This window comes from Halichoerus grypus, chromosome 2 (genome assembly GCF_964656455.1).
Source record: "Halichoerus grypus chromosome 2, mHalGry1.hap1.1, whole genome shotgun sequence".
NCBI lineage: Eukaryota > Metazoa > Chordata > Mammalia > Carnivora > Phocidae > Halichoerus > Halichoerus grypus.
The window spans coordinates 158,978,064-158,990,262 of record NC_135713.1 but is presented as its reverse complement, the minus strand read 5'-3'; the positions used below and the strand labels follow the sequence as shown (position 1 = coordinate 158,990,262).

The window sequence follows — 12,199 nt, the reverse complement described above, 5'->3', positions numbered from 1 at the left end:
CTCTGGCCTCTGCCCCCCACGCTGCGTGACTACTCTCCTCGGTCAGTGGAGGGGTGGGTCAGCTAGGACCGCTGCGTGCACGACAGGCCGGCCTCTGCAGTGGCCAGTGTGGGGGGTATGTAGGGGTCGACCCCAGAGCCCCAGGGGGCTGTTTCCCTCCAGAAGCCCCTCCCTGTGTCCCGGCTCTCTCGCACTGGTTGGGGACAAGGGAGAGACCTCGGGGCATGAATGTTCATCTGGCTCCAGGTCTGGAAGAAACAAGTGACCACAGATGGGAATGAATGGGTCTTGCTGAAACCATGGGAGCCTGGCTGGAACCTGAGTGGTGGGAGAAGACCTCAGGGCCATCTCAACCATACACCCCTTCGTTCTGTAGATGGGGGCGCTCAGACCAGAGAAGGGAAGGGTCTGAGCTGGGACCAGAACCGAGGGCTCCTGGCTGCCAGTAGAATGTGGCCCACCCCTGCAGAGCCCTTCTGCTGGGCCATGCTAAGTGGCTGCCCGAGGGTCGGCCTCTTGGGTCCTCACCATCCCTCCAAGCGCTAGGGGGAAACATTATGAGTGCAGTTTGGTTGTCTGCTGTCTCCCCGGTGCTTAGAACAGTGCCTGGTGGCTCAGATGGTTAAGTGTCTGCCTTTGGCTCAGGTCATGATCCCAGAGTCCTGGGATCGAGTCCCGCATCGGGCTCCCTGCTCCTTGGGAGCCTGCTTCTCCCTCTGCCTCTCTCTTTCTCTGTCTCTCATGAATAAATAAATAAAATCTTAAAAAAAAAAAAAAAGAACAGTGCCTGGTGGCTCAGGCACGCGACCGTAGAAGAGATGATGAATTAATTCCCGTGGTCTTCTTTTTTGCTCATCTGCCTTTTCATCTTTTGCTACAGTGATTATTCAGGGCTTTCATAATATTAAAAACCCCATCTTTTTTTTTTTTTTTTTTTACTGTAAGCAATATCCTGTCAACCTCCCAAGACTATTTAAGGAGCAAAATAAACACGGGAAAACGCTTTATGGACTAGAAAGCGACGTGCAGACAGGAGGGGCGTCTCCAACTGCCGGCCCTCTGGCTCAAGGCTCCGGAACACCTAGCAGACGACTGCAACGAGCTGGAGCCCTTTCTCGACCTCCGCCAGCCCCTTCTGTCCTCCTGCCGTGGAGGCTGGGGATGTAGAAGGGCAGATGCAGAAGGGCAGCTGACCAGGGGTGGGCCCACTACAAGAGGCAAAGAGCCTGCTTCTCGGAGGATGTGGAGAGAAACACAGGAGCACAAAGAGAAGCCGAAGCAAGGGATGGACGCGGAGGGCCGAGCAGGGGCAGGGGACAGCCTGGAGGTGGGCACCGGCCCCAGACCCCAAGTGAGGCCACCTCTGCAGGCGACACCTTGCTCTGACACCCCACCCCCCCACCCTCCCAGCCGGACTCCTGCGTCTATGCTGCTTAAGATAAAGTTAGAAACATCGAAATGCCACATCCCTTTGAGCAGCAGCTGAGTTTAAAAAAAAAAAAAAAAAAAGCTGGGAAATGCTCCCGGAGAGCCACGTGGGCACTGCTCAGGGCCGGTGGGTGGGGTGGGGAGGAGAACGGGTACGGTAATGAGTCCCCCGCCCCCCAACCCCTGCTCCCTGTGCAAGGTCACCGTTCTCATCAGGACAGCCAGCTCTCCTGGTGACAGTGAGCCCAGGATACAGTGATTGAGTTGATCTTGGACAGCTGGGCTCCTCTCCCACCCCTCCAGGTTCTCATGAATGAGGCTGCGTAGAGCCGGGCGAGGGAGGGGTGGGGGGATGGAGCGCGCCGCTTCGAGTGTCCTTTTTCTCACGGGTCCCCCACAGCGCTGCTCTTGGAGGGAAAGGGGGGGCAGATGGCTGGCAGGGATCCCCACTTGAAGGAGGGGATCTCCTCAGCCGTTGACCCCACCCCTTGAGTATCCCGGTGCGGAAGCCAGAGAAAGATCCTCATCACCCGGGTGACTCTTCTGCAAGGTGGCTCTCACCTGCAGGAGTGGGGGCGGGGCAGAGAAGCCTCTGACAGCCTTCGAAGGGGCGGGGGCAGCGGCAGTGTCAACTCTGCGGGTTGCTGGAAGGATAACCTGGCCCCATGCTTGGAGTGGAAACACTCCAGAAGTCTGAGCCAGACCATGCTGGCTCCTGAGAGAGAGTTCCAGGAGCAGCAGTCTGGGGGGAGTGTGCCCGAGAAGAAGTCTAAAACCCATTCGATGAGGATTTCTTGAAACCCCACTGTGCCCAGTAACGTGATCTATGGCATCTGCCCCAGGAAAGCACGAAGGGAAATGAAATGACGTCGGGGAAGGGGGGTGGTACACCATGCACCAAAGAGGGGTGCACCAAGGTGGGGTGTCCATGGATGGCCCCCAGGGTAATTTGGGAGCCCTGAAGACAAAGAGCAAAGCAGAGGCTAGTTATCTCTGAGGAGGTGGACATTTGTTCCAGAAAGCAGGAGCTTTCCTGCCCAGCTCCCAGCCCTGCCATGGTGGAGGGGCTGCTGCGTCTCCGGTCTTGTAAACCAGCAAAGCAGGCCCTGGCACGGGATTCCTTCTGCATCTTCATAAACTGGAAATGTCTGTGCCCAGCCCAGTCAGAGAGCAGTGGATTTTAAAAAGGAAGGTTTCTCTTTTGCGGACGAAAGGAACATGATTCAGCACAAGCAGCAGATCAGGAACGGGGAGGCCAGGCTCCCCTCCTACCACCTCCGCAGAGGCGCTGGACTGCACCTGTAGGATGGGATCCCCGAGGTGCCCACGGAGGCCCGGGCACTGGGCCACTCCTGTCTCCAAGAACACCACCCCCTGGCAGGCTGCCAGGGACAGCCAGGCCCCGAGGACACTGCTCCCAGACATCCACCCACATAGGAGGCAAATGTGTCAGATCTCACGACCATACTAATGCGCCTAGTGGATAAGCCCCCAGATATAGAGCTGTGGCTGGGATTCGAGAGTTTCTGAGGACACAGTAACAGTGGGGGCTGATGCATAGCTTCACGGTGCACAGACTGATTAAAGAATGTCACAGGCCTACGGGTGTTCAATACCATGCCAGGGACAACGGTGGTGGCAGGGTCTCCATGCTCAGGAAGCACGTGACTTAGTCTGACCAACAAAATCGATGTCAGGTGAAAAACCATATGCAGATGATTAATTGCTCCCCAGTGCTGTGGGACCTAAAAGACGAGTGAATCTCAGAGCCAAGGGCTGACGTGGAAGCTGGCCTCAGAAAGGCAAGGAGCATTCACTGGAAACAAGGAAAGGCATTCCAGGTCAGGGAAGGATCAGATCAGGGCAAGGGTGGGGGGCCTCCCTGTTTGGTGTCTGGTGGCCTTCCAAGCGGCTCACTGAAAGAGATTTTCTTAGGTGGGGTGTCAGAGGAAAAAGGAGACCTTCAAGGCCATTCTGTTCATCTTTCTGACTCCAGGTGGGAAACACCTGTCAAGTGTCCAGGTCCCTAGGGAGCCTCTAAGTGCTTGTCCACTATTCAGCCCCTCTGGGAAGCAAGTCACCCTAGGCCCCGGTGGGGGGGGGGGGTTCTTTTTTTTTTTTTGGTATTAGCTGACGTGGCTCATTCTCCCAGGTATAGAGTAAAGCCAGTAGACTGAACCAGGTGTCCAGGCCCAAGCCACACCATTGGATGGGACTGGACAGGCCAACCCTGGAACAGCTCTGCCCAGCAGGGCTGCACCATACTGAATGGCAATAAACTGATCTAATCAGATTGTCTTTCAGGGAAAGCAGGGACGCGTGGTGAACATGAGGAAGTGGGCCAGTTCAGCTTGGTGTATCCTGGGGAAACGGACCCCTTATTCTAGTGTCCCATGAAGCTGGCCAACAACCCAGTCTACTACAGTCTGTGGGCCTCAGAGAGGCCACTGGGCTGAAGAGGGGACAGCCCATCTCCCCCACAGCCTGGCATTTGCCTTCTCTCCATGCCTGAAGGCACTTCTTCCCCAGGGCTCCTTAAAGATGGCAGGCCTGAGCCCAAGGCTTAGGGAGAAGGGTCTGGGGAAGGGTCAGACCTGCAGGAATGGAGCCCAGGGATGGGGAGAGGAATGGCCTCCTCTATCCACAGCTGGCTTCTTTTGTCCCCACATGTTCCCCACGCCAGACTGCTTCTGAATGTGCCCTGAGCTTTTGACCCACACGGAGCCCTGGCCAGGTCGACAAGATCCAAAAACTCTTTGGGCCTGGCCTGAGAGAGGATACCATAGACCCTGCCCGTAGCCTGGCCAGCCCCAAAGTAGGGCAGAGTCTCTTGTTTCGTTCCATTGCCATGAGAATGTATCTTGATTTGCGAGCCAACTCAACCTCACATACTTTGTAGCATTTGCTCTGCTCAGTCCTCCAATTACTCTTTGGGAAATGAGGAAACAGAACTCAGGGAGGTTATCTGCTGGGGTTCAAGGTCAAAGCGGACTAAGGACTGGAAGGCAAGCTGCCTGAGCTGATCCTTGGCCCCAGGCTCTTCTCACGAGTACACTGCCCCTGCAGAAAGAGAGATCACTCTACTCCTTCAGGACAGCTTCCTGGCATTCTGCCTGAACCCCTGAACCCCAGCTCAGGATCGTTAACATTAACTAAAGCCTCCTGATACCTCTCCAGCAAGTGCCGAGCACGGACTGACCCAAGAGTCTCCGATCAGGGAAACTACCCTCCAGATCTTACAGACGAAAGGGGGGCATTCAGAAGCAGTGACACCAGCAGCTGCCACAAACTGCCACACAAGGTCCTGAGGTCCCTGTTTCCAATCCCGAGCCCATAGCAAGTCACACAGTGGGGGAGGCGTGGTACCAGACTGGAGCACATATTGAACTTGGGGTCTGCGAACACTCTGGAATTCTTGCAAGATTGTACGTGTTGGTGCATTGGTCTGGGAAGAGTGTCCCTAGCTCCTTCAGGGCTCAAAATGCTCGGGGACTTGAGGCTGAGAACCACAGGGGTCAAAGATCCCAAGTCTCCTCCAACCCTAGAGCTCATGGCCTACCCGAACCCACCTGGGAGGGGGGGGCTGCCTCTCAGTGGCTGCTCATTCCCTTTCTGAACATCACCACCTCCACACTGGAGGAGCCAACTGGAAAGGAAACAATTTGGGAGAAAGAGCCACTTCTTTGCACAGATCCAGCTTGACATTCCTCTAAAGAGCCTCAGGGTCCTAGAAAACAGCCTCTGTGTGTCATGGACATTTGGACACCTGGGCTCCCCTCTCACACCGCCCAGGGTCCATGACCATTTCTGGGAGAAGCCCTGATTCGTATGTTCCAGGCAACAGGACAGGTCTCCAGGCCCCTCGGGCAGGCCCATCGCTGACTCGGGAGACTCGGGAGAGACCCGTGGACCTCACCCACAAACCAGAGGTCAAGGGAGCCTGACACAGGCGCTGGAAGGCAAGTTATCCTGCGGCTTTCACAGAAAAGGGGCAAGTCTGATTAACCCCATCCTGCCCCCCATCAGCCCTTCTAGTCCTGTCACTACAAAACGTGTCAGGCCGCAGACAAGACCAACATTTCCCAGGAAATGCTCCCTGTCTCAAGAACCCCGAGAGGCCACAGGAACTTATCTACTCTCCAAAAACCAGGGAGAAGTTCAGCCTCAGGATGTGCAATCACACTCAGTTTCAGAGGGACTGGAGGAGTAGAACCTTCTCACTAGCTGGTGTGCGCAATGGGATACGATGGTCTGGAAAATCCATCATTCTGTTTGAAAGCAAAAGAGTTTCCATAGAGGCCATCCGCTGGTTTCCCATTTTCAAAAGACAGAGAAATACACATTGCTGAAGTTATACCGTGCATAATGTCATCTTTCTTTAATGATTCAATTCAGAGAAGAAACCTAGGGATCCAGCAGCATCTCAGGCACTGTTCTGGATGCTGTATGGAAAAGAAGGCAAGAGCAGTAGCCCCACGTCTTCCAAGTCCCCAAGCCCCTGCTTCCTTCTCCCTTCCTTCTCCCTGCGCAGCGCACACCTTGGGAACACACTCCACGGTAACAGCTCACCAGATACAAAAGGTGTGAGGAGGGTGCTACAAAATCCTGCAGGGATGTGTGTCTGATTAGATTTTGGAAGCGCCTACAAGGAAGGCGCTCCTGCAGCGTCTTTCATTAGAGACAGAGAAACTTTAGAAAGGCCACCTGAGGTCCCCCCTCCTGGGTCTGTGGTGGACTCCACCACTGTTGGGGTCAATCGAGGAGGACTATGGGACCTGGACATGGTCACCCCCCAAAGCTGGGCCAAGACAACTTGTTTGGTGATGCAGGAGACGCACCCTCCTGCCTCTCTCTCTCTCAACAAAATCCATGGAACAGGGGGCTCACTTCCCTCAAAAGAAAGTGAAGGAGGAAAACAAGCCAGAGACATGGATGACAGCATCCGCCCAGGGCAGCCCCAAAGCAAAGGGGACTGGCCAGATCTGCAACGTCAGTCCCTAACCAACGGGACAGGGACAGGAACAGGCTGAAGGCAGAGTGCTGGCCGCCTTCTGAAGTTCCTGCAGCCAGGTACTCACATAGGAAACCAAGTCAGCTCCCCCCTTCCCTTCTCTTCACTGTTCAGCAGGGGCTCCTGGCTGAGCACCTGTCCAAGTAAACCAGGGGAGATAAACGCTGCCTCCTGCCTCAACCGCAATCCAGGATGCCTCCCGGGTGGCCAAATGACCTCGCGACTGGCACCTCACCAGTCCCAGGGCTGTGCCCTTGGACTCCCCCCTGGGGAAACTGACGACTGCGCATTCCTTGAGGACCCTTGGTGACTGCCAGTGGATGGAGAGGAAGAAAAGCGCCCTGGCCCAGACTAGGCATCCCTCCCCGCATCCGCTCCCACCGCCCATCCCTGGGACCTGCCTCCCTCTCCGCGTGTGGAGGAGAGAGAAGCGGGGACATTATTCCAACAGGTCCCCTGCAGCCGGGCCTCACCGGGCCAGCCTTCCTCCGCCCCGCCCCGAGGCCTCAAATTCAGCGGGAGCGCCGAGGCACCTGCTGCCAGACCAGCTCCATCCCCGCGAGAGGGGGCCCTGGGCGGTGCCCTCGGCGCTCCGGGCCTGCTCGGCAAGGGGCGGGGCGCTCCCGGGGCCGGCGCGCCCCCCCGCACCCCCTCCCCGCGCTCACCTGGCGCAGGTGCTGCAGCAGCGTCCCCGCCTCCTCCCGCCGGCCCTGGCGCACCATCCGCAGCAGCTCCTGGACCATGCCGACGCGCCGGTGGTAGGGGGGCAGCCCCGCGCCGGCGCCCGCGCGCCCCGCCTTGTCCCCGGCGCGCAGCAGCAGCGACGCCCAGAAGTCCGGCCGTTCGCGGCGGGGGCCGGGCGCCGCGCCGGGGCTGGCTCTCTCGGCCAGGCTGCCCTTGGTCTGCCGGGTGCCCATGCCGCCGCCGCCCGCCGGCACTGCCCGCGCCCGGCCGCGACGCCGCGTCCCCGGCCCGCTGCCCGCCCCTCGGCCGCCCGGGCGCGCCCGCCTCCCGCGCGGCAACTTTGGGGGAACTGTTGCGCGCGGGCGGCGCGGGGGCGGGGGCGAGCGGCTGCCCGCGCTCCCCTCGCTCCTCCTTCCGCGCTCCCCGGGCGCGCTCCCCGGGCGCTCGCCGTCCGCCGGCCCCGCCCCGGCCCGCCCCGCCCCCGGCTCCGGCTCCGGCTCCCGCCCCCGCCCCCGCGCCCGCGCCCGGCTCCGCGCCGCCGCGCGCCTCTCGCCTCCCTCCCCTCCTCCCCTGCGTTCCCCTCCCCTCTCCCTCCCGCCGCTCGGCTCCGGGCTGGGGCCTCCGGGCACCCCTCCGGCGGCGTCCCCGGCACCGCGCCCCCTGCCGGCCGCCGCGCTGCGCCTCCCGGGGCCGTGGTGCGCTGGCGACGGGGGCGAGCAGGCCTCGGGGACCCTCGCTCTGGGTCCCTGGCAGGTTCCCCAGATGCTTCCACGACCGCGCGCGAGGGTGAGGCCCGCGGGAGGTGAGGGGAGGCGGTCCGTGCGCCCGACGAGATGGGGAAACTTCGGAGCTTGGGGGGTGGGTCTCAGCCCCAGAGTCGGGTTTCTCAAAGTGGGCTCCGCTGCGCCTCGGCGCCCGAGTCATCTGAGGTGCTGGTTAAAAGCGCAGGCTCCTGGGCCTGGCCCCAGACCCACTGAATGAGAAGCTCCGCGGTGGGGCCCGGGGACCTGCATTTTTAGCCAGCCTCTGGGCTGATTCTGATATACGCTCCTTTGACACCTCGCCTGCCCCGGGGGTCAGGGGGAGGGCGGTGGTTGGTGGTGTTCAAAGCCAGAAACTACGTGCAAGGTTGTGTGTTGTGTGCGTGCCCTTTATGGAAAGAGTCCGTCTGGTGCTTCCAGCAGTCTTTTAAAGGGTCTGGACCATCAGGGTGTCAAGAATTGCTGTCTTCTCTTGTTCTTACTCTCACACCTCCGCAGAAGGTTCTTCGTGGTCATCCCGTGCAAAAAAAAGCAGGGGCGTGCCTGCGGGGAGGTCCCACTGCACAGTCCTGCTGGCCCCCTCCCTCTGCCAGGCCTGACACAGAAGGGATCAGACCCCCTGAAGTCTGATGCTGCTTGGGAAGCCAACCAGGGCCCTGCAAGAGAGAAGGCTAAGGCATTCGGGGGACCTTCCCTGGCACAGGGCACAGAGCATGCTGGGAGGCGGTGGTGGCTGTCCTGGTGTCATCTGCCGGGCTGCAGGAGGACTAGCAGTGGTGTGTGCTTGCCCCTGACCCGGGCACTTGCTGCTGCTTTCGTGGAGAGGGCAGGGTGAGCCACAGGGACAGAAGTCATAGAGAGCTGGAGCCCAGCACACACTGCGCCCCGGGCATCAGGCAAGCCCTCAGCTCCTTCCTCTGTCCTGTTGAGGTGAGAACGCTATGTCAAGAATTGGGAGAATAAGATGAGGGGGTGCAGAAACTCCAAACAGAGTGCAGGTATGCTGCAGAGGACAGTTCCTTTCCCTCTGTGAGCATCCCTGGGTCTTCCCATAGGTGTTTGCGCCGCCAACCCTGAGGACCTGGAGGATGAGGCCTTGTATCTCCAACAGCAGGCTTCTCTTTCCTGTGGACGTCCGGCTCCCAAAATCCCATCCTGCCGGCAGAGAGCACTCAGTCTTCCTGGAAGCTGGCTTCACAGGCCTGGGAGCAACACCTTCCCAACTTGCCTGGACCCTTTGTGTGTAGAATACAGCTGTGGGCATCTCCAAAGAGCCCAGGCTGGGAAACACGTGGATACCTGCAGGACTGCCAGGCAAAGGGGGCACCAGGGACACTTGCCGCCCAGGCCCCTCCCTAGGGACCCTGGAGGGTCCACTCACCAGGAGGCAGATCACAATCTGAGCTGGCAGGCTGGCCTGCTTGTGTGTGTGGTTGGGGCAAATGCCATGTCAGTGGAGGAGGGTCCTAGCCAGTCCCTCACCTCGGGTCTGAAAGTCATCCTCTTCCTCTTCTTCCAACACCTGGTTCCATCTTTCTTCTCCTTGCTCTTAATTTAAAAAAAAAATTTTTTTTTAAGACTTTATTTATTTGAGAGAGAGAGCGAGAGAGACAGCACGAGCAGGGGGAGGGAGAAGCAGACTCCCTGCTGAGCAGGGAGCTGATGTGACGCGGGGCTCCATCCCAGGACCCCAGGATCATGACCTGAGCCGAAGGCAGGTGCTTAACCAACTAAGCCACCCAGGCGCCCCTTGCTCTTAATTTTTTACTCAACTTTTCCCTCCTTCGTGGCTTGTTCTCTTTAGTGTATAATCTGCTCAAATCTCTCCCGTCTGTTTACAGAGAAAATTTTCATTTGCCCCTGTCCCCTCCGGTCACCAGTGCCCCACCTCTCTCTTTCCTTTTCAGCTAAGCTTTTCAGAAACTATTTATTTAAGATGTTTACCTCCATTTACTCCTCGTCCACTCTGGCCACACTATGTCATTGAAATGTCTCTGCTAGTGACCTAGTTGCTAAGTTCAGTGGCCACTTTTTTTTTTTGAGAGAGCGTGCGCAGTGGGGGGAGGGGCAGAGGGAGAGAGAGAATTTTTTTTTTTTTAAAGATTCCATTTCTTTATTTGAGAGAGAGAATGAGAACAAGTGGTGGGGAGGGGCAGAGGAAGAGGTAGAAGCGGACTCCCCACTGAGCAGGGAGCCCCACTCGGTGCTCGATCCCAGGACTCCGGGATCATGACCCGAGCTGAAGGCAGATGCCCAACCAACTGAGCCACCAGGCACCCGGAGAGAGAGAATCTTAAGCCGGCTCCTTACCCAGTGCAGAGCCCGATGCTGGGCTTGATCCCATGACCCCGAGATCATGACCTGAGCCACTATCAAGAGTCATCCGCTTAACTGACTGAGCCACCCCGGAGCCCCCAGTCTTCATCACTTTGACTTTTAAGCAGTATCGCTTCCTGTTGCCTACTTTGAAACTCTATTCCCTTGGCTTGTAAGGCATTACTCCCCTCTAAGTTTCTTTCTTGAGGTCATCTGGGAGCTCCTTTTCTTACCCTCATCCTTTCCTTGTTGGTGTTACCCAGAGTGCACCCCTGACCTCTTCCCAGGCGATGTTGTTTATACTCATGGCTTTACCTGCCTCGCACACATAGATGACTCCAAGTTTCTCTTTCTAACTCAGAAGCTAATAAATTAACCTGTCACTGATTCCTTGTTGCTGGCAGAAGACATGAGACTCCGGGGTCAGAGACACCAGACTTTATTACTCAGGCACACACAGCACATGGCATGAGCAGCTGCATATTTGCCTCAATCTCCCTTGCCTCTGAGTCCCGCGGGGGCAGCATGATGGGCCCAGATGGATGCTCTACAAGCAGTGGGTTTGCATCACCGAGGAACACCAAGCTTGGGAATCCACTGCTCATATAGGGAGCAATAAGCAAGCCTAGAGGGAGACACCACCTCATCTCTCAAGGTTGCTCGCCACAAAGACAATACTGAGAAGTGGCCCAGGTCAAAAGTGGTCAGGGTCTTGCCCCCTTGACACACACAGCAAGATGCAGAGTGCAAAAGACCACGGGAGGATTAGCTCATCCAACCGTGGGCACTTCATACCCAACAAATGAGCGCATCCTCTTCCAGGCCTCCTTCCCCACCTGCCTTGTCCTCTCTCTGCTTTCGGCTAGTTGTGGCCAGCCAGAGACTCTGCAGTCACTGTGGTCTCCGGTCTCTCTCAAGATGTGCACCTGGTCAACCATGTCCAGTTAATGATGCCAAGGACGGTGGCTCTCATTTTGCACATCCATGGTGTGCTTGGTCTCAGGTTGTGTTCCTTATGTATATCATGCTATGTTACCCTTTCGACAACCGTGAGGTCCATTTTATTATCATCCTGATTTCACAGGTGAGGCAGTGGAATCTCAGGTTAAGGTTGCTCGCAGATAGTGAGGGGCAGGACCGGGATTCACACCTAGGTCTGCCTGACTCGGAAGCCTGTGTTATTTTTTTTTTTTTTAAAGATTTTATTTATTTATTTGAGAGAGAGAGAATGAGAGACAGAGAGCATGAGAGGGAGGAGGGTCAGAGGGAGAAGCAGACTCCCTGCCGAGCAGGGAGCCCGATGCGGGACTCGATCCCGGGACTCCAGGATCATGACCTGAGCCGAAGGCAGTTGCTTAACCAACTGAGCCACCCAGGCGCCCTGAAGCCTGTGTTATTAACATTACTTTATATCACTGATCCAGCTGTTTAGCTATGACATCCTACAACCACTGCCTTGTTGAGGATCTGTCATTTTTCACCCCAATCGGTGGATTACTATAGTCTTCTTTCTAACTTGTCTCCCCACTGCCAGTGTTGCTCTTTCTAATGTGTCTTCCATGTGGTAGTTGGAACCATCACTATAAAAGGAAACTAACTCTGTCTCTCTCTCATACCCTCCCCCCCCTCAGGAATTCCTGCCACTTTCAGTCCAAACTACTACACATGGCGTTCATGTCCCCCAGGTGCTACATTGTCCTCATGCTCTATGCTTCAGCCATCATCCCATGTATTACTTACACCTCTCCCAAGATGGCATATACTTTGCACTTTTGCACATACAGCACTGTCTTCCTGGGATGTCTTCACCTCCTTAACAGATGCCTAGTCATCCCTGAAGATCCAGTTTGAATGCCTCCCACACCCTCCTTTGTGTGACTCTGATTCCCTGTGAATACCATAGCCTATCTTGTACTATGTTTCTACTGTTAATTGGCCTGTGCCGTTCTGCCTGAAGCATCCTTCTTCATCCCCTCATTAGCCTTATCCTTTAGACTAA

The 12,199-nt window shown here is 57.0% G+C and overlaps 1 protein-coding gene and 1 long non-coding RNA gene across 2 annotated transcripts in view; one reads left to right on the top strand and one right to left on the bottom strand.

The window, feature by feature from the left end:
- Positions 1–7,494, bottom strand: part of LRRC75A (leucine rich repeat containing 75A) — a 43,675-nt gene extending 36,181 nt beyond the window's left edge. Inside the window, exon 1 of the mRNA XM_036094627.2 lies at positions 7,105–7,494. Within this exon, the coding sequence (XP_035950520.1) occupies positions 7,105–7,356 (252 nt within the window). The 5' untranslated portion in view covers positions 7,357–7,494. The remainder of the gene's footprint in view (positions 1–7,104) is intronic.
- A 192-nt stretch (positions 7,495–7,686) lies between these two features.
- Positions 7,687–9,499, top strand: LOC144381181 (uncharacterized). The gene is made up of 3 exons (XR_013446021.1): positions 7,687–7,909; positions 8,383–8,814; positions 8,940–9,499. It is a non-coding gene; the product is annotated as an uncharacterized LOC144381181 (long non-coding RNA).
- The last annotated feature ends 2,700 nt before the right edge of the window (positions 9,500–12,199 follow it).